Source organism: Neolamprologus multifasciatus, chromosome 2, assembly GCF_963576455.1.
Source record: "Neolamprologus multifasciatus chromosome 2, fNeoMul1.2, whole genome shotgun sequence".
Taxonomy (NCBI): Eukaryota; Metazoa; Chordata; class Actinopteri; order Cichliformes; family Cichlidae; genus Neolamprologus; species Neolamprologus multifasciatus.
In genome coordinates, this window is record NC_140440.1 from 18,381,790 (window position 1) to 18,402,195 (window position 20,406).

The following is a 20,406-nucleotide window of genomic DNA, read 5'->3' on the forward strand; positions in this document are numbered from 1 at the left end:
CAGATAAGTTGCACTAGTTGCAACATGTTGACAATCTGTCTACATTTATAAATGACATAGCAATTAATCGCAACCCTTTGCCAACCTACTAGAAAGTGACTGCCCTCAGTCCAAGTCAGACCAAGATTTGTTGCCTTATGTTGAAAAGTGGTCAACCAGAGGTTGAGGCTGCTGCACGCTCGTGCCACAACTACTTGCAATTAGCCCCAGACAGCAAAAACAAAATCACCATCCAACTATTCATTCTCCTTGTGGGGGTGCTGGAGCTTATCCCAGCTTCCAGGGGGCGAGATGTGGGGTACACCCCTAACAGGTCCCCAGAATGTCACAGGGCCTATTTACTCACAAACCTCTGGTGTTTCTTGGTCCCTCGGAGGTTGCCATCCTGTTTTTACTCCAGTGTGACTGAAGCCTAATATGCTAATTTTGTATAAATGCTAAATGCTCTCACGAGGTACTATTTAATAACTTTTTACATTTTTTTTCCCAGAATGAAAATCTTCGCTCAAGTCGGGATGCCCCACACAGCAGCTCTATGTCAGACATGGCCATCTCCCCTTTGTCCCTGTTTTCCCCCATGTCCCCAACTGACAGTGTCTTCTGGGACTCTGTGGAGACTCCACCCAAAGTGAGTATCATCTGTTTTTAGTTTCCAGCACCTTACTGGGTCATGGTGCAGATTTGATGATTGGCGTGAACGAGACATAAATTCAAGTGATGCATTTTGTTCTTCTGGCTCCCACCAAAAGAGGAAGTCTTTGTTATGTCCTGCATCACATGAGCACAGGATAGAGAGAGTGTGTGTGTGTGTGTGTGTGTGTGTGTGTGTGTGTGTGTGTGTGTGTGTGTGTGTGTATGGCATCTTGTATTCTGATCAGTTGCCCAGCTAAGGAAGTGGTGCATTGAGCACGAGGTTGTTATGCTGCTGGCGTGTTTGTCGTCAGTCTTTTGTGTGTACAGCAGATAGGAGGGGAGGAAGGGACTGTGTTTTACCTCGAGGTGTGTTGTGAAATGCCCCCAACTAAAATCATCTTTCTCACATTTACCTCGTCTCACCTGCTAATATTGCAGCTCTCCCTGCTAAGTGATGTACAGAGAAGTACAGAGTCGGTGTATTTACCAACAGAACACCATATGGGGTTGATGAAACAACTTATAAGTACTACAGAGACAGCAGGGGGGTGCAGTAAAGCTGTCTATTTGCTGTGTTATGTTGTTGATCTAACAGGAGGCCATATGGTGCTTATAGAGAGAGCAGCTAATAAGTCAGTACACTTTCTTGCAGTGTGGTGACTTAAACAAAGGAGTGGCTGTGAAAACACCGGGTTAAACAACACTACAGTGTGAGTTATGAGGCAGACATTAATGACTTTTCCTGCTGCCTGAATTCACATAACTTACCACCTGAATAGTATTATGATTAAACTTAGAGGGCATTTTTATAAATCCCTACTAAAGGTTTAGAAATGCTCTTAAAAAATGTTTTAAAAGCCTTAAATTTGACGTGTCTAGCACAGTAGTTGACGGGAAGCGATAGACACTGGTGCAGCTCAGTGTCTCTGTGGGTGCCTGCGCTTGTGCAGATGCAGGATGTGGGCAACTCGTGAGAAGGACGATAGGTATTTCCACAGCTCTCTTCCTGCATTCCTGGGTGTGTCTTCCTCTCTGTGACTTTGTCACTTGACCCAAGAGATGAGAGGTTAAAAGGCTGCCAGCTGCTTGACCGAAAAACACACACACACACACACAAAGATCTGAAAAGAGAAATTGCTCCGAGTCAGATAATTTTTCCACTCTCTATGATTTGGACGTGGCTTTGATGTGTTAAGAGGGGCAACATTGAAATGTTATGAAATAGCAAAGCCAAATGGTCTCATTAGTTTCTTAGTAATAAATGTCTCCCTGAGGGTTATTAAAGATTTTATTGCACTCTGCTCTGCAGCCTTTCAGGCATTGTAAATGTAAAGGTTTCATAACCACATAAACCTTTTTTAGAATCAGCTCTAACATACTTTGACTCGACAGAATATTTAGTTTGAAAACAAAAAGTGAAATAATCAGGCGGGAGCTTTGTGTCCACGTGGTTTTATTAAATCTATTTTGCTTTGATCTTTCAGGTCCCAGAGCGCACCACCTCAAAGTATTACTGCAGGGAACCGATGATAGGACACAAGAGGGCCGCCTCAAGGTAGAGCACTAATACATGATGTCCATACAAGAACCAGCGCTTGGTTCACCAAACGTGGCTGCTAATGCAAGAGGGCTAACACGCGTAGGCTACACTGAGCTAGGTTCTGTTCATAATGTTAGCAGGTTGTCATTACAGTTCAGTCTGTACCAACACAACGAGTCTGGTGTGTGTGCAAAATTAGATTTGTCTGAGGCATTTTTTTTTTTTTTTGGATCAATTTTTGTATTAAAGTGTGTAATGTGATTGCCATTAGTAGAGACCATCACATTTCTGGGTATGTGACAGAGCAGAAGTGTGTTTAAATGTTACAGGTTGCTCATTTTTCACACATAACAATATCAAAAACTCTGCAAGTGTTACTTGCAGTGACAAACCCACTAATAACGTTTAGCAGCACTTTAGTTTCCTCTTGCTTGAAGCACACTTAAGTGCCGTTTTTTGTTTTACAGAAACCCACTGCACACCACATCTGAAGTATTAGACAATAGCAACTAGCTAGTAACCGAATAGGAGCGTGCAGCATCTAAATTACTAAACTTTACCCCAGCAGAGAGCAAAAAAAGATTAAATACAAAAACAAAGAGGGAAACTTACATGATCTTACATGATGACTGTTGGTTTAACAACCATGTTACTCATTGTTTGTGGTGCAAGCAGCCATAAACCTCACCTGGGTTCTTCTTCTGCTGAGAAATAAACTCTTGAAGCAGTCAGTAGACACAGTGTTTGTTTTTTAAAATGCACACGCCAATGCACGGGAATCAAACTCGATAATTAATGAGTTTTAATGCAGTTTCCAGAATCACAGTGAGAATAATTAGCTTCAGATGCAAAGCGTTGTTCAGCACCTCATTTGTCTACCAGCTCTTCACATTATTTTACTGGTGTATATATCATATTTAGTATAAAATATTATTTGATATAAAGTTAAACATTTTATTTTAGTTGTAGTAAACTCTAGTAAAACTGTCTTTTAAGCTGGCGAGTCATTTTTCTTTTAATGCCTCATTAGAATAAAATGTTTCTTTACCACAGTGTTGTTGGGCCTGATTTATTGTTGGTGTTTGTGTGGCGCTCTAAGTCAGCATGTCGGCATCCACCTCGGGAGAACAGCAGATCAGATTCATTTAGCCTGGATGATTATTTTTGATGAGATTAAAATAATGGTGGGAAAACTGTGTCACTGCAGTGACGGCGTGAAGGACGTTCTCAGATCAGGACAGAGAGTATAGTGTTGATCACAATTCGGCTCACTTCCTGTCTGTAATGCTGTCTATGTGTCTCTCTCGCCATCTAGTGGCAGTCCAGTGTCTGCAGCAGATAAGAGTGGGAGGTGTGCGTCCCATGGAGGCTCCTCTTTAAGCAGCAATCATCCAGGTGTGTGACGCCTAAACACAGCTCACCTCACTAAACTCAGTCCTGTGCTGTTGGAGTAACAGAGCACAGTGTCCTCGCCTTAGGGTTCAGTATATATTCTGCCATCTTTGAACAGCTAAAAGCACTCGTGTTATTTTAGTAACGACATGTGTTTGCAGTGTGTTTGTTTTTGACTGCTGTTCTCAGCAGCGCTTCAAATTTACACCTTACTTGCCCATGAATGTGACACTAGTGTGAACAGCGTATGTGGGTGTGATCTCATGGGTGCCTGGCATGGGTTGGGGGAGGGGTGTATGCATGCAGAGTACACTGCAACAGAAAGCACAACAACAGAGCGATGTATTCAAAGCCTGCCCTCTCCACCCACGTCTCCAGCGAGAAAGAAACAACCAAGTCATCTTTTTCAAAGTTCTGCTTGGTGTGTCCTCTGTGGTCGGCAGCAAGGAAGCTGCACTTCTGCTGGGATAGACAGAGGGGAGAATATGTTTAGGATTTCAAAGTTGCCCTCTGCGTGTAGTTGGAAGGAAACACCGTTTGATGCCTCCCACTCAGCTTGGCTGCTGGCCTCGGCCTCCTTTGTTCGAAGCCACAGATCAGACATTGTTCTTGACAGTCGTGTAGCTCCTCTGTGGTTAGACGAAACCTTTATCTGTTCATGCTACAACTGAAAGCAACAGAAAGCCGCTTAGTGCTTTGTAAATAGTAAAAGGAGTGTTTGATGTCTCGATTTATTGAATGTGTGATACCTAGGCTTACTTGGGTGCCCCGATGATGTTATTTCCACGAACACTTTTGATTCCAGCAGCACAGAAAGACTTTCTTCTTTCTCACGCTTGATGGAAACACAACAAACAGGAGTTGTTTCCTGTTTTGTTCCATATAACAAACTCTTTATAAACACAGTCATTCTTTGGGTATTTAATTACCTTCTTGAACAACTTGATAACCAACCCTAATGTAACCGTCCTGTAAGTCTCTACTTCATGATTACAATGCATCACATGAATCTGTGGAAAATATAAAGGGAGTGTTTGAAGTGACAGCGTGACAAAGGCTTTATTTTTAGTCCATTGTTTTTGTTTTACAGGCTAAATCTTTACTGTATTGATTTAGTTTCTATTGTTAAAGTTTGAGCTGCAGTATTGTGCAGTTTTCAGGGAAATAGCTCTAAAACCCCACAGTAAACTACCAACCAGCACCAAGAGGGGTTAGACACCAAGTGGTGAGCCAGATACTTCTGTCATGTGGAGATAAAAAAAAAAATTAGAAAGAAAATAGAGCCCTATTTGGACAGAGCGCAGCAGAAATGCTAGTGTATAAGTTTAAGTAAACTGTTGTGGGCTGGACTTTTAAAAGGTGGATTGTAAATCAGTTTTCTTCTAATACACTATGAACAACATGCCTCTGTCTTATGGAAATTTAAATATATTTATATTTTATATCACCTGGGCAGTTTAGGGAGTCATTATTAAACATTCCCCTGGAAGCTGCAGGTGGATGCTGGAGTTTAAACAGCACACAGTAATGCAGTGACATGAAGCTGAGATTGTGGTTCACACATTTGCTTAGCAAGCTAAAGATTGTCACTTCGATCCCGGGAGGAGGTCCAAGTCATTTCAGGCTTTCCCCAGAGAGGGCATCCAACATAAATCTGTCAAGTCAAATCAAACATACCGTGCTGCCCACTGTGGTGACCCTTTGTGAATAAGGGAGCGTTTTTTTAGATTCAGAAGTGTTGCTGTAGACAATGAGGACAGTACAGCTCGAGTAACCTGCCTGAACTAGCTCACAGCCTTGGGTCCATTTACTGTCTTTAAAGCAGTCTGGCAAGAAACAGGTATATTTACACATGAGATTCCACATGTAACTCTCACACTGATTACTGCTGCTAACATACGTGTGTGTCTTAGGTTACTTCAAGCTGGAAAGTCCTCTCCTGCAGCACCACCCGCACAGGAAGCTGGATAACATAAGCAGTGGACACACACAGGTAAGTGTTGTTGGAGCATGTGTGCAGTCTCACTGGTTATAGATTTAAATTGTTTCAGTATATCATAGTATCAGTACAAAGCATGCATACACATGTCATCTAGATCCCTCTTCCTCATTGATTTGAAACTTGCTTCATCACATTAACATCTATGATTTTTCTCTCTGTCCAACTCATTTTTCCGGCTACTTCCTTTTCCTCTCGCAGGGAATAAAACCCGCTCTGGGTCGGCTTAACAAGGCCGCAGAATACTCTTCTTCTAGCGATGAAGTCGGCAGCAGTGATGACGAGGAGCGAAGCGGGTAACCAAACACATCCTCAATGTATTTATGATGCTGTAATGTTATTGTTAGCGTTTATTGTTTAAGAAATGTTCCCATCAAGCTCATCATGTGTTTGACCTGCTCGATAGTTTCTTTTAGCAAAAAAACAAAGTGTCCTGCTGCACATGAAGGAGTGAAGCAACTCTTTTAGTTTCCAAACAGCACTGTGACAAAACCTGATGTTGCAAGATTTTTTTTAAAACTGATATTTAGAATCTAGTAAAAAGGCACAAAATTAGTCATTCTGCTGCATCTACTGGGTGAAATGAGCACTGAAATATTTCTGCTAAGTATGAAGAGGAAATGAAATCCGAGACTGCTTATTGTGATTTAAATTCCTGTGGCAGTAAACCTGGGAGAAGCCAAGTATCTCATTGGTTTAACAGTCCTGAAAGCAAATTAGTGTTACTATAGTGTTGTTTGTGAGTTAGAGTCACAGTCTGAAACAGCAGGTGTCATTAGGATCCAGTGTGTTGCTTTTATTGCTGAAGGATGCATCAGTCTTGTTTCTAACTATGAAATGCGACATCTGCAGTCGGTCTGTAGTCTAAAATCTCGAGCGGTATGTTTCAAGGTCTGGCATGTCCAATGGAAAAGGGAAATACTTCAGAGGAATACCCGACGGCATCGTCCTGCAGCCTCACCACAATCTCAACCAGGTACTGAGCAAACACAACCACAGAGCACACGTGACTTTAACATTCATTCATGTGACGCCTCACAGTTACTCAAGTTACTTCCTTTCCTGGTATTGCTCTATAGATTTCGCAGTTGGGTTCAGATGACACCTACTTGCTACCAGACCTTCTGCAAAAAATTTCTTCCTCTAGTCCTACCCACAATGCATTCATCCAGCAGCAGCGAGTACGGGAACTCGGCTATTTGAGATCGCCCACATCTCCCGGATCCCCCACACACCAGGATCTACATGTAAGTAGAAAATCAGCACAAATTTCTCAGAGCTTTGCTGCTTTACTTCTTCTGGTCATTGTCATCATCAGCATCCCTGTTTATCATTCAGTGTACACTACAGCAGCGGCCAAGAACAAAAGAATTAGATTGTAAATGAGAATAATAGTTGTTTGTTTTTTGTTTGTTTGTTTTTAAGACAAAGTGCTTATTAAGTTCAGATGGACTTACAGTTGTATCAGTATTAATGTCCTTGTGTTAATAAATGTCAACAGACTACTTGATATAAACCTTTGGGCTCATTATCACAGCCAAGGTTTAAATAAAGTGACAGAATGCATTAGTTATAAATGTCCACCAGAGGGAGGTAGTGGCACAGGCTGGGAGCTCAGTCTTCCTGGGTCTCAGTTTGGATTTCGAGTTAACGTAACTGTTGTTACTGATTTATGAAAACCATAATTTGTAACTGGTAAATGATTATATAGATGGTTTATGGTTCCATAACTGTAACTGCCTGTTGTGTTGGTTTTTTTGTTCGCGTTTTATTAAAGTATAAAATCTCTTCCCTTGCCATTGTGCTCATCAGGATATCGGCAGTCCTACTGGTAAAAGCCCGACATCATCATCTTCCTCCTTCCTGCCCTTCATTGATCCACGATTGATCCCCATCTCATCACCACCACAGAGCCCGAGTGAGTTTTCTACCAGAGAGCCGAGCTACAGTTTGCTTTGTGAGCATAGTTTAGTTTTATTTTTTAAACTTTTATCTTGAATCATTTTTGCATTCAGCGGGCATTAAGGGCGAGCCACTGAAGAGAGAGAACCACAGGAAGGGCTCCGTGGTTAATGTGAACCCAACCAACATTCGACCACAGAGCGACACGCCAGAGATCCGAAAGTACAAAAAGAAGTTCAACGCGGAGGTTCTGTGTGCTGGATTATGGGGTATGGGGTGTAGTTTTTATGTGTTTTATGTTGTTTGTGTTTTTAAATGAAGTAGATTTTTTTTCAGAAAATGATACAAACTGTGTCAGTGTTGATATTTTCTGTTTTGACGTGCAGGTGTGAATCTGCTGGTGGGCACAGAAAACGGTCTGTGGCTGCTGGATCGAAGTGGTCAGGGAAAGGTGTACCCACTCATCAGCAGGCGACGGTTTCAACAAATGGACGTGCTTGAAGGACTCAATGTGTTGATTACTATATCAGGTATATGTGCTGCATGTTCAAATGTTCAGAGCTACAGAAACAGTGACACAGAGTGCAGCACTCTGCCCTGCATAATGATTAAACTCTGCTTATAAGTTTTGCACAGTAGTTCAAAGAGACCACATTCAAACTGTAACAGTTTAACAGGTTTCTTCAGGTAAAACAGACACTTGTGTGGATGACTGCTCGATATTCATGCTCTGTTCTGGTTTGCTCCGTCACCTCAAAGAAACTGACTGAAACTTGGTCACACTGAAGCAGGAGTCGTTTGCATCCTTCCCTCTCTGTCTGTAGGAAAAAAGAACAAGCTACGTCTCTACTACTTGTCCTGGTTAAGGAATAAAATCCTGCGTAATGACCCGGAGGTGGAGAAGAGACAGGGCTGGACGTCAGTGGGTGATTTAGAGGGCTGTGTTCACTATAAAGTGGGTAGGTACACTAAATAAAAACAGAATGATCTTTTACAGAGCTTCAAACTTACAAATAATGCAGGTTACAGATGTTGTGTATGTAGTGATCTTTAGGAGCTACGTGTAGAATATGCGGTCTCAGATTTTTCACGCTCCTTACCGCTTGTTTTGTTTCTGTTTTTCTGTTTTCTAGTGCGTTATGAGAAGATAAAGTTCTTGGTGATTGCCTTGAAGAATGCTGTGGAGGTGTACGCTTGGGCCCCAAAACCCTACCACAAATTCATGGCCTTTAAGGTTGGTAACAAATTAATGAAATGCAATATAAAATAAGAGATACTGAAGATATAAGTAAGTTCATCAGTCTGTGGAGCTGTGAAATACTAATATCATGGAAAGTACTACTTATTCTACTTATTAGAAGGTTTTTTAGATGTTTGTAGTAATCGTAAAGTCACACAGTAGTTTATCTCAGACTTTTCTTCTAGTTGAAAACTTGAAGCACCTGCCTTTTTATTAACCAGTGTGTGTAGTCATGTAAACAGGCTGACATGCTGGTTTTAGCATGCTAACTAACAGCACTACAGACAATGTGAAGCTAAGTTTAACATCGCGGTGTAACACCTAAGAACATCAACCTGCTCAGCTTTCCTTTCCATTGATCGATTCATTGATTAAGTGGGTTATTGCTGTGTTATTTCCACAGTCGAACACTTGCATGTACACAGACAGGACACATCAGGTTCTGGGTCTCATAACCACAGACTCTCAGCAGAGATGTGTCCCATTTCTGTTTGTCCATTGAGGCCTGAACTACTTTCTCTTCCATACTGTGTCACATTTTTTTCTCATTTGAAAAGGCCAAAAATGGAAGAATAGGTGGACTATCTTAGGATGGCAGCGTTTGTGACACTGCATCATTATTAATGGAGCAGTTCCACTTTAGATTATGTAATTGGGCTAATGTGCAAACTTATGTAACTTAATCATCGTGTCTGTGTGTCTGCCCAGTCCTTCAGAACTCTGCCTCAAAAGCCCCTTTCTGTTGACCTGACAGTGGAGGAAGGTCAAAGGTTAAAGGTCATCTACGGCTCCGTGTCTGGTTTCCACGCCATTGACGTAGACTCTGGAACACCATATGACCTCTACTTGCCGACACATGTAAGCATCTGCTCCGTTCTTCGTACTCTTTGAGGATCGCGTCATCACTTCGACTCAGGAGGTTGTGCGTGTCTGTTTGTGTTGGTTTGCATGTTTTGTTAGCAGGATTATTCAAAAAGTTGTGGATACTTGTGAGAGCTGGGGCTTAGCCCATTTTAGACATGATTATCTTTTGGAGTTGATTTTGATCTGAATACAGATTTTGCAGCAATCACAGATGTCACATTGAAATAGGAAAAACGAGGTTGAACAAGGCCGCCAGTGCCAGTCATCACTGTTTTTGCCATAAAGGTGCGTGTCAAGTCTGTGACGTAGGATAGTTTGAGGGTTTCCCTGCTCTGCTCCATCACTGTGGCTCATATGATGACCTGTAGTTGTCATCGGGAGAGTTTTACATCTTTAAAGACTAAACCGATGTCTGATCTCTGTACCTGCAGCTTTCTGTTAAAGCAGCTTATTAAGTCCTTTTCTTTCATTTATCAGCTCTCCAGTCAACCATATCACCTCACTCTTCATCTCTTAGTATACATCTCAGTATAGCCCTCCTCCCACTCACAGTCATGTCAGTCATTACTTTCCTGCATTTCTGCTGTGTTCCCTCCACTCTCCTCCAACACAGTCGATGGCTGTCAGAAACTATTGTTCCATCCGCTTCCTTTTCTCCCTCCCACTGTCACTCTATCATTCAAGGTACCACTGTTCATTTTCTCTTAATTTCATCGTCTTTCTTTCTGCATTTACCAAAATATCATTGCTCGCCCTCACTCCGTCTGTGGGAACTAATATCAAACTGTTGTGACTCACGTTCACATGTGGTGTTTGAACTTTCATTAAATCTGCAGACACTGACTGAGTGAAGCTGCTGTCACAGATCTTTTATGCGTGTACGCTGATTTTTCAGCTGATATTGAAATGTGGATGTTTTGACGAGGCACTGGAGCGTTTGATCATTTCCTGTGTGGCTGTGGAGGAGTTTGATTTGTGATGTTCTCTAGAATTAGCACAGCTTCACCCAACAGATTCATCACAGACTCGACACCGCCTCCTGAAAATGAGACTGACACAAGCAATGACACTAAAGAAGTCACATGCTTTAGTGTCATTGATGCAGGTGGCTGTAGCTCAGGTGGGAGAGTAGGTCACCTACTAACAGTGGCTGGTGGTTCGATCCCAGTCTGCTCCAGTCTGCATGCCAAATATCCTTGGGCAAGATACTAACCCCATGTTGAAGCCGTCCGTTTACCATTTACATGTAGAACCAAGGTGCTGTTCTCAAACTGTAACGAACCACAGCAGACCCAGTGATCCGTTATAAGCTGGTGAGGCGTGATTGTAGATGCCACTCAGGTGCATCCATCTCACCTGCAGTGGCATCGCAAGCCACGCCCTGCCACATAAACCTAATAAACTGAGACTCACAGTCCAGTCAAGTCACCACCCTCCTTAGAGGGCCTTTAAATTAGGCAATAACACATTGTACACCATGTCAAACTAAGCACACCCTTACTACACACTACTGCTGCATTCAGGCTTAATTTTTTCTAATGATGTCTTCATTATTTCCTGATATGTAAAACCTTAGAATTGAAAGAGGTACCATGACTGTATATGCTATAGCCTCAGTATCTGCATCAGATTCATTTCAGTTTATAGGTCACATACAAAGCGATTTAATCTCAAGTGGGTTGTCCCAGTTAAACTTTGCATAATAACCTCACTTTCACCTTAAAGTACACTCTGAAAACATTCACGGTTAACGACACAGTCACAGCACTGATGAACTGGAGCATCTTAGGTGTGTTTTCAACACTCTGCATGATCTCTTTGGTGAAAGTAAACGACTGCATTTGGTGGCTGGATTCAGCACGGCCAGTATTTCTTTGTTTGGTCCTTGTTGGGAACATGTAAATCTTACTTGTTTAGTGTTTAATATTTAGAAAGGTTACGCTGTAAATGTATTTGTGTCTTTAACTGTGACCAATCGCCCACTGCTGGTACAGTTGGAGCAGTTATTATTCTTCCTCTGCTGTATGTGGGCATGTAAAGCTCGCTGTAGCTTGAGTGAGTCATATTCACATTCTGACACATCCTGTTAAATAAGTTCTTAGCAACAACTGGAGAGGCCCGAGGCTCAGTTTATATTAAAGTTGTTCAACTTTACGCTGGAAACATTTTGGCTTGAGCCTTTATTTAATCAGTCTTTCCAGAGCCTGAAGGTAATCTGATTCCATCGGTTGATTTACTGTGCAAACTATACAGCACTACATGTGGTGTGGAGTGTGAGTGGGTGGCTGGTTGTTCTAGTTTAATGGTTTATTTAAAGATGTTCTTTATATTTGTCCGCCTAGCATCCAGGAACGTTTAATCATTTTGTGAGTCATTCTGAAAGGACTCGTGTCACATTTAAATTTTTCGGTCACAAATTGCTGCGTGGAGTTAAAGCGATTATAAACTTTCTTTCTGTGAGGCTGTTTTTTTTGGGTTTTATTTACACTCAAACACACACAGCGCCCCTGCCACCGCTAAACTGTGCTACTTTCTGTAAGCAAGGAGGAGTTGGAGACACATGAAGAGAGAAATTAGCTCTAAAAATACACCCCTTCTGTCCTCCTTCTCTTACCATCATTAACTGTGTGTGTGTGTGTGTGTGTGTGTGTGTGTGTGTGTCCTGACCTGCTGCCCCCCCCCCCCCCCCCCCCCCCCCCCCCCCCGCCTCCTGTGTATATTAAGCGAGCCTGCTCACAGCTGCTTACTACACCGGTGCCTTATGCTGCTGCTGCTGCTGCTTCGATATCATTTCTGCTCCTTCCCGTGTTTTCCTCTTTTCTTGTCTCTCTTACATACACACTGGAGCTTTCTGCCAGACACACTCAGCTGCAGCTGCAGCACTCCTTTAAACCCACTCACTTTCTCTTTCTTCGCACACACTGGAGGAACCTTCACACTCCTGGGGCTTTTCCCAGTTGCTGTTATCAGATACACACTCATTCTTGTCTTAGGTGCACACACACACACACACAATCAGTTAAAGACGTCAAAACAATGATTTCTGTTACTGTTAAAATCAGTTCACCTGTAAGCGAAGCCTAACCCTCAAACGTTTTCTCTCTCTCTCACACACACACACACACACAATGTGCCCACCCACTTAAAGAAGTATACACACACACATGCACACACACACGCGTGCAGCCATCTCCTGTTGTTGCCTGCAAACTATGTAACAATGCTGATTCCGAGGCAGAGGATTAAGATTGCGCTGCGGCTGTGGATGCCTGTTCTCATGCTCAGGATTGTGGTGGCTCACACTCTGGTAAGGTGTTCGGTGTGAAGCGCAGTGATTTGTTTCGGGCACAGAGCTCAGCCCAGCATTTTCTTCTTTTATTGTAGGACTTTTGCTTCGGTGGAATCTGTAAAGGATTAATTGACGTTGCAGTGTTTGTCCTAATCTTTGTAGTTTGTCTGATATTTATGTTTAGAAAGTTGCAATGATTTATTTATAGTTAAATCTTGTCAGACCTGCTGCAGTGAACGCTTGGCTGGTTGGAATATTTCATAACTAGTTTGCTAAAAGTGTCTGAACAGATATTTCAGAGTTTCTAGATTAAATGTGGCTGGCAACAAACAAACACCTCTCCTTCACGTTTATGGACTTTAAGGTTGTGCAATATGTAAAAATGTTCCAACCGACAGTCCAATAACCAATGATAGGAGAAAAAGTCGTGCAGCTGTAGACTTTTTGATGGGTGGAGCAATGCAATTATGCACGGACTGATTTGCGCATTTTAAATTTCTAAGTTTTGTTTGGAGGGAATATTTTAGCTTCTTTTCTTGTTTGTTTCAGTATTATTATAGATACTTTTTGGATTGTTCATTTATTTAAATCCAACAAAAGACTTAACTTTACATCAGAGGGTTTTATGTTCACTGGAAGAGACATTTTGATTTTTAACTTACTTTTTGTTTAATTTTGTATTTGTTGTTCGGTCGAGTGTGTCAGACAGATAAACACTGGAACAGCCTGTAAACACGTTACAGTGGGAAAAGAAGCTTGTTCCTCTTTGTTTCCAACATTGTGGTTTTTTAAATTTAAATAAAGTGCTTTTGTTCGTTAAAACAGCGCTGTTATTTTTGACTGCTTCTCTTAGCTTCAACCAACATTATTAACAAATGTACTCACGGGCAAAAAAAAAAAAAAAGATCAGCGAAAGGCTCCGCTTATCGTCGATAGTTGATGTATTTGTCCAATCACCAAAGCTTGATGGACCCTTTGATTTATTAGAAACCTGTTTATGAAGCGTTGGGTTCGTCCTTCTGCTGGATAAGTAAATGGATCTTATCTGGTTAGATAAACATCCTGAGCTGTTGTGAACATGTGTCTGAACTGTTAAATATATTCTTAGGTAACTACTTTGAAGATGTTCTCAGTGAAATAATGTAATAACAATTTTCTGAATGGATTTAAATAAAGTTAAAGTTAGATAAACTTAACTGAGCAGTGAAATGTGTCTTCGAATAAAATCGAATCTTTCACTTGTTTTTTTACTTCCTCCTGGAATTTGATCTTAAATACAGTCTGCTGTGTTCAATCTCTGTTAAACTGTTTTCCAGATATTAAATTAAGAATGTGAGAATCTGAGTATCTGGTCAGTTCTGATACAATGCCGCCATATTTAGTCAAGGACTTTAGTTTCATCATGAAATCTAGTCTTTGAAATAAAATTGTAACTATGGATTTGTTACATTTGATTGTTGCAATGGTTGTTCATTTAGACCTGAACTTTAGTCTTTGGATCACCAGTGACTGTAAGATAACATTTAAATAGCATGAAGGAACAGCCTTCATGTTTTCTGCAATCCATATAGATGATAGTATTTTCTGGGGTTTTTAATTTGGGTTTTTCTTTCCAAACAATAATTTAAAGGAAAAAAAAGAGTGTTCATGTTGTGTTTATGTGTGCATTACTCTACAGATCCCGGGTCCCATCCGTCCTCATGCAATAATCATTTTGCCAAACAAAGCTGGAACAGAGGTCCTGGTTTGCTATGAAGACGAGGGCGTCTACATTGACACCTATGGCCGTATCACCAAGGATACAGTGCTGCAGTGGGGGGAAATGCCTACATCTGTCGGTAATGTTAGAGCACACATCTTTATGCAAATGCTATATACACCCATAAAGGTCTATTTTTGTACACAGTGCGTCTTTGTGCAGGTACCACTAACAACAGCACAATTACAACGATTAGTCAGGCACTGCTTAACATCACTGTAGATTTTTCCAGTTCAACTCACTAGATCTGGATGAGCAGCTGTCCTGCCACTGAGAACTTAACCTGAACCACATTCAGTGGAGACAGATTGGAGACAGGGTGGGCTAAAAATAAGATGGTAGTCAATCTGTGTGTGTGTGTTTTTGGGGCATGGAGATGAGGCAGTATTCAAGTATAAGGAGTAAAAATGTAGGAGACATATTTAGACTGTTTTCTCATACTCGTCTGTTTCTCTCCAATCCAGCCTACCTGCAGTCTAACCAGGTGATGGGTTGGGGAGAAAAGGCCATAGAGCTGAGGTCAGCGAACACGGGGAACCTGGAGGGAGTGTTCATGCATAAAAAGGCTCAAAAGCTGAAGTTCCTGTGTGAAAGAAATGACAAGGTAGGAGGAACTTATGACAAAAAACAGCCTCACTCTCTTTATTTATGCACTGTTTGTTTGATTTCAGTTCCTTAAAGCGCCGTCTTGTTGCAGGTTTTCTTTGCGTCGGTGCAGTCGGGCGGCAGCAGTCAGATTTACTTCATGACTCTCGGACAGAACTCGCTGTTCAACTGGTAACAACGAGACCAGTTACCTCTGGGATTGACTGGTGGGCGTCTGCCTTCATTGTTCTGGGTTATCCTGGTGATGCCTTGTTGTGTGTTTTTTGGCTTTGTGCTGACCTGCGTTGACCTCCGTGAAGTGGTGGATACCATTGCAAGAGTCTGCTCGATTTCTCCATCCGTCCCTCAGCCTTGTGCAGTCGCCATATTAAACCATTATGATCAATGATTGAGCTGGTCAAAAATCCACCTGCAGGAAAAAAGCTTGAATTCATCGCTCCATCCTCGACTACTGACGCGTGGATCACAGCACTGACGCCTGGACATGATTTTCAGCACAAACACACATCCACAGAAATGTTCAAAGGTACAAGCAGCTGTGCCAGCATCTTTTTTCCTTTATTTTACGTGACGTTTCACCAAAACAGAGGGCTTCACGTAAACGGTTGTTCTGGGATTGCACATGAACACCTGGCTGTTTGTTCAGCGCCTGGATTTTTTTTTCTTTTTTTCAAGAATCAATTATGACTTAATTATGTGCTTAACAAGTATTCGATTGTGTGCGTTTTAAAATGCCCAGCTCTGATGCATTTCTGGATCATCGGCATCCTCACACCTGGATCACAGTTGTTGCTGCACACACCAGCAGATGATTACACCAGAGAGTAATCATCACTTAATTTGTGTTTGTCTGTCAGTAGCTTTGTTCACTCTGTACATCACCTGGGCATTTAATGAAATGTGGGCTGCTTCATATCATTCCATCTTTGTTGCTCGTGCCATGATTACGTCCTTGGAGCAGTTTTAGATCCACAGTGTTCGCTGCCTGTCTGCAATACCTCAAAACTGTTCCGGTATTTATGAAGTCCTTGAATTGATATAATTGCTTTTATCAGAGTGGTAGAACCCAAACAAACTATCATATTACTGTACTGACTCATGTTCTAGTTTATTAAATACATATCACTATTTTATTTAATATATAGCACTATCAAATGTTAGATAGGAATTATTTTCTCACGCAACTAGTCTGCAAATTCGTTATGAAGTGTGGAAAAAAAAATACTGATGGGTATATTTGCTGCGTTGCATAGTTTGAATTAGTTTGAATATATGTTGCTAGCACAGCCCCTCCCCTCGGCTCTAAGTGTGAGAGGTCAGTCTACCACAGAACTGGACCACGTCATTTAAATCGCATTTCTTTTTGCAAAGGACCTTAAAAGCCATTTACCATAAAAGGAGCAGTTTAAATGTGCAGCATAAATAGTGTAGATAAATAGAGATATAAAGCAAGTATAATTCGCTCTTTTTTTGTATAGCTTGTATATAATCCTGTAAGATGCACTGTTTTCTAAATATTTTATTACACGCCATCTTTACATATATGTACAGAATTGCAGGCTTACGAATGTGAAATTCAATCTTAAAACAGAGTCGTGCATGCCCCCCACTGTCTTTGATTGTGAATGTGAGCTGCTCACAGGTCTCACAAACTTGGCTGAATCGTCGAAAATCAAATGTGAATTCTTTTTGTTTGATTTTCTTGTTGCGTGTATAAGAGAGGTGTTTTGCACAGTTGCCCTCTTATACGCGTTACATCAAAAGCCATCCTGTCGTCAGTATTGAAGAGATCACTTCTAACCTTTGGATCAGTATTTGTTACACTACCCACTGTGGGACCAGTTTTTGATGGGGCAACATGTTGAAAATGTAAAATATAGGATATGTAGTGAGTTGGGCCTCTTTGTCTTTTATTCAATGAGCTTCAAAGCAAGAAACCAAAGATGAAAGCTTTGATGTATTTGCTTCCTTGATTCTAACAGATGATTCACAAGTGACAACTGATCTCATTTATGAATCAAGTTATTAATTTGATAAACTCTTAGATCACCTTGTAAACTCGCCCAGGCCCAAAGTGTTGCAACAAAATACATACAAGTCAATGTTACGAGTGTTTGTGTATTAAATAGCACATATGTATGCATTAAGTATTATTTGTTTTGGTAAAGGTAAAGAAATCATTGCGGTTTTTTTACCTTCAAATGTGAATCTGCGTATTTATCCATTTTATTATTCTGTTTCTCCTCTACGAGATTTTGCTTAAACGGCTAACTTTATGTTTTTTACGTTATCCTGCACACTCTTGAATTTTGTCGTTATCATAATTGTGCCAAATGTTTTTATATACATTTATACTATAATTTTACTTTTATTATAGACTTATGACTTGTGAGAAATATTACAGCTGGTTCTGTGAGAATATTTTGAACTGGAAAATGAAGTTTTTGTCTTATTGCTAAGTTTTAATCACGTCTTACAACGATTCTTTCGGGGACAGAAGGTGTTTGATTGTCTGACGTACTTAACATGGCTATTGTGCATTAACATAGTGGATTGTGACCTAATATTACCAGGCTAAGAGGTGCTCGCTAACAGGGCCAAAATATACCGTAACTATTAGCTAACTTGCAGTTCCTAGCTAATGCTGTTAGCTGTTATATGAAAACAAAGCTTGGCTAGCAGTACCGAAATGAGTCACTTTTCTCATAAACAAAAGGACTTGTACACACGTAGCATACTTTGCGCTAATATTTACATAGATTCAGATTGTAAGGCACCTTAAAACTGTTATCCTTGTTTGAAGTGGATAACAACTGAAATTAAATTTGGTTAAATTAAATTCTGGCAAGCATGTCATGAGTAAATACACCTTACCTAGCTTGCTTTTTTTAAATTAACTTTTTACCAATAATGTTAACATTTTTTAAAAACCTGTAGGCTACTGTATATGTGGGTTTTTGTTTTAAGTATGGAATAGGACAAGTACATAGAGACTGTTGCTGTGCTAGCTTGTGGTCAGGTCTACAGGGAAAGGTGACAGTGTAGAACCGACAACTTTGGTCAGGTTCCTGAGCAGGACCGTGGCCAGACTAGACAGGAGAGCAGACCAAAACCTAGTGCTCCACAGTTCTTATAGTTTTTGTTCAGCTCTAACTTTCAGTTATCGAACAGCCTGCATCTGCTCATCCTGCTTCCACACTCTGTCATACACCTTTAGGGTATATGCTGGGAAATAAACCAGCTCTAAAATGAGTTCTGACTCCATAATTCTCATTTGTCTTCAAAACTGATTAAATTGCAGAGTTCATTATGAAATTCTGTTACAATAACCACTTTTCTTTTACATGGTCTAACATTGGAATGATTGAGAGTATCTGTCTTGTTCTCTGAACTGCTTTAAGTAACAGCATATGAAATCAGCTCATCTGCAAGCTGACCAGTTTGACACCTAATAACAGTTTCCTTTTTATCAGGGTTTATCCATTTATGATCTTAAGCTACTCTTTTAGAGAATGAGGATATTTTTCTGGTTTATTTGAAGCAAAGTGTCTGCCTGCTGCCACTCTTTGCTCCCTGTTGCTTAGCACTGGACGATCGCTGTATCACTAATGAGAGAGCGAGGGAACAGCGCACTTCCTCCTACACCTTCCACTGGTTAAAAACCTGATAGATTCTGTATCAGGCCTGTGGTGACTCACATCCTTAACTCTCCCACAAACTCTTTTTCTCTCACTTTTCACAACACGTTTCCTCTTGCTGCCACTTTTCCTCCCCTCGGCATCTTTTCCCCATCTTCAGCTTCATGCTCCCACCCCTGGCTGTCTCTTTAGCTTCCCACACCCGCTTCCTTTTATTTCTGTTCGGTTCACGGAGACCTGTCACATCAGATAGCACATCTTTATTGCACCAAGTAGATTTGCACAGCTTTTCAGATTAAAAGTAAGGTTTAATTGATGGAGATGGACCCAAACATTTAGCCCAACCTCATTATTTCTCCGGATTGTGTTGCAAAGTGGGATGAAGCGTGATACAGGACGGAAAAAAATGAATACAAAGCAGCTTGCGTTTTTGCAGTATTCACTTAAGTGTCAGCTGTTGTTTTCCACCCTGTGGATGTGATGTGTGGGAGAGTGTGATGAAAACTGGTGTTTAAAAAGGCAGAATTCAGTCTTCAAGGAAAGGAGGGACAGAGTTGGAGGATGTAGTTAGGAGGTTTTAGTCAAGTGTCAATAGGAGGAACGAGGAAGAGGCTTCAAGAGGCTTAATTTCTTTAAATAATACCTAGAACATATGTTTAGATATTTATATAGGTTTGGTTGTGATGAAGAGAAGGAGGAAGAGGATGTGAAAGGGGTGCTGACTGTATACATTAGCCTTTTAAGATTAAATATTGACATTTATTGCGTCATTCATCAATAAGCAAAATTATTTTCCTGGTCAATTTGGGGGGGGCGTGATATTTTCCAAAATCCAACTAATTACATGTTACATGGTAGTCTGACTTTATTCTTTAGTTGGAAGTTTTTGGTGTTATTTGACCCACAGAACCGTTGTTTTGAGATTATATAAGACCAAATATTATATGGCTAAATATCTGAAAATATATCTGTCTGCTCCTGTATCATTTATAAGATAATTCTTTTGATACTTTGGTATATTTTTGCACTGGACCTTTGTTTTATGCATTGTACACTGTACCCCTCATGCTTTGATACGAACGCACACTAACTCGTGTTTCCATGTAAAATGGTAAAAAACGGTGAGGCCACAATAAATATGTTGAATCAAGTATCGTCTCTGTTTCTTCCTAGTTTTCACTGATAGGACGACTTTATTTAATCCACTGATGGGTTGATTTGCACGCTGATATTTCTGATCACGCTGCATCTGTCAAAGTGACAAAATATGTTGCGTTTGTCCTTGTTGGCATCAACAGAAACATTCTGTCACTCATTTTCTAATGATGACTCTAATATACTGAAAAGAAAAAGAATATCACATATATGTTTTTAATGCATTTCCCATTTAGAAAGGATCATTTTATTAGACTCAGATTCCTGTTGGCCAAAACTGAAGTGGGGATAGAAGCCACTAACATCGAGACATGCAAGCTCCTTACCATACATGGAGGGTTTCACCCCAAATCCAGCACTTTGACACTGTGCGCCAAGAGGAACAAAGA

The 20,406-nt window shown here is 40.8% G+C and overlaps 1 protein-coding gene across 6 annotated transcripts in view; it reads left to right on the plus strand.

The window, feature by feature from the left end:
• The window catches only part of LOC146524191 (mitogen-activated protein kinase kinase kinase kinase 4-like), a 57,568-nt gene extending 37,556 nt beyond the window's left edge, over positions 1-20,012 (plus strand). For all 6 annotated transcript variants that reach the window (XM_085182267.1, XM_085182260.1, XM_085182275.1 and 3 more), the window contains 16 exons: positions 491-628; positions 2,118-2,188; positions 3,489-3,568; positions 5,479-5,558; positions 5,766-5,860; positions 6,456-6,540; positions 6,644-6,811; positions 7,377-7,482; positions 7,580-7,735; positions 7,853-7,996; positions 8,291-8,425; positions 8,600-8,700; positions 9,415-9,564; positions 14,538-14,697; positions 15,083-15,222; positions 15,316-20,012. In XM_085182267.1, the coding sequence (XP_085038393.1) occupies positions 491-628; positions 2,118-2,188; positions 3,489-3,568; positions 5,479-5,558; positions 5,766-5,860; positions 6,456-6,540; positions 6,644-6,811; positions 7,377-7,482; positions 7,580-7,735; positions 7,853-7,996; positions 8,291-8,425; positions 8,600-8,700; positions 9,415-9,564; positions 14,538-14,697; positions 15,083-15,222; positions 15,316-15,399 (1,893 nt within the window). In that variant the 3' untranslated portion in view covers positions 15,400-20,012. The remainder of the gene's footprint in view (positions 1-490; positions 629-2,117; positions 2,189-3,488; positions 3,569-5,478; positions 5,559-5,765; positions 5,861-6,455; positions 6,541-6,643; positions 6,812-7,376; positions 7,483-7,579; positions 7,736-7,852; positions 7,997-8,290; positions 8,426-8,599; positions 8,701-9,414; positions 9,565-14,537; positions 14,698-15,082; positions 15,223-15,315) is intronic.
• Positions 20,013-20,406: the final 394 nt, after the last annotated feature.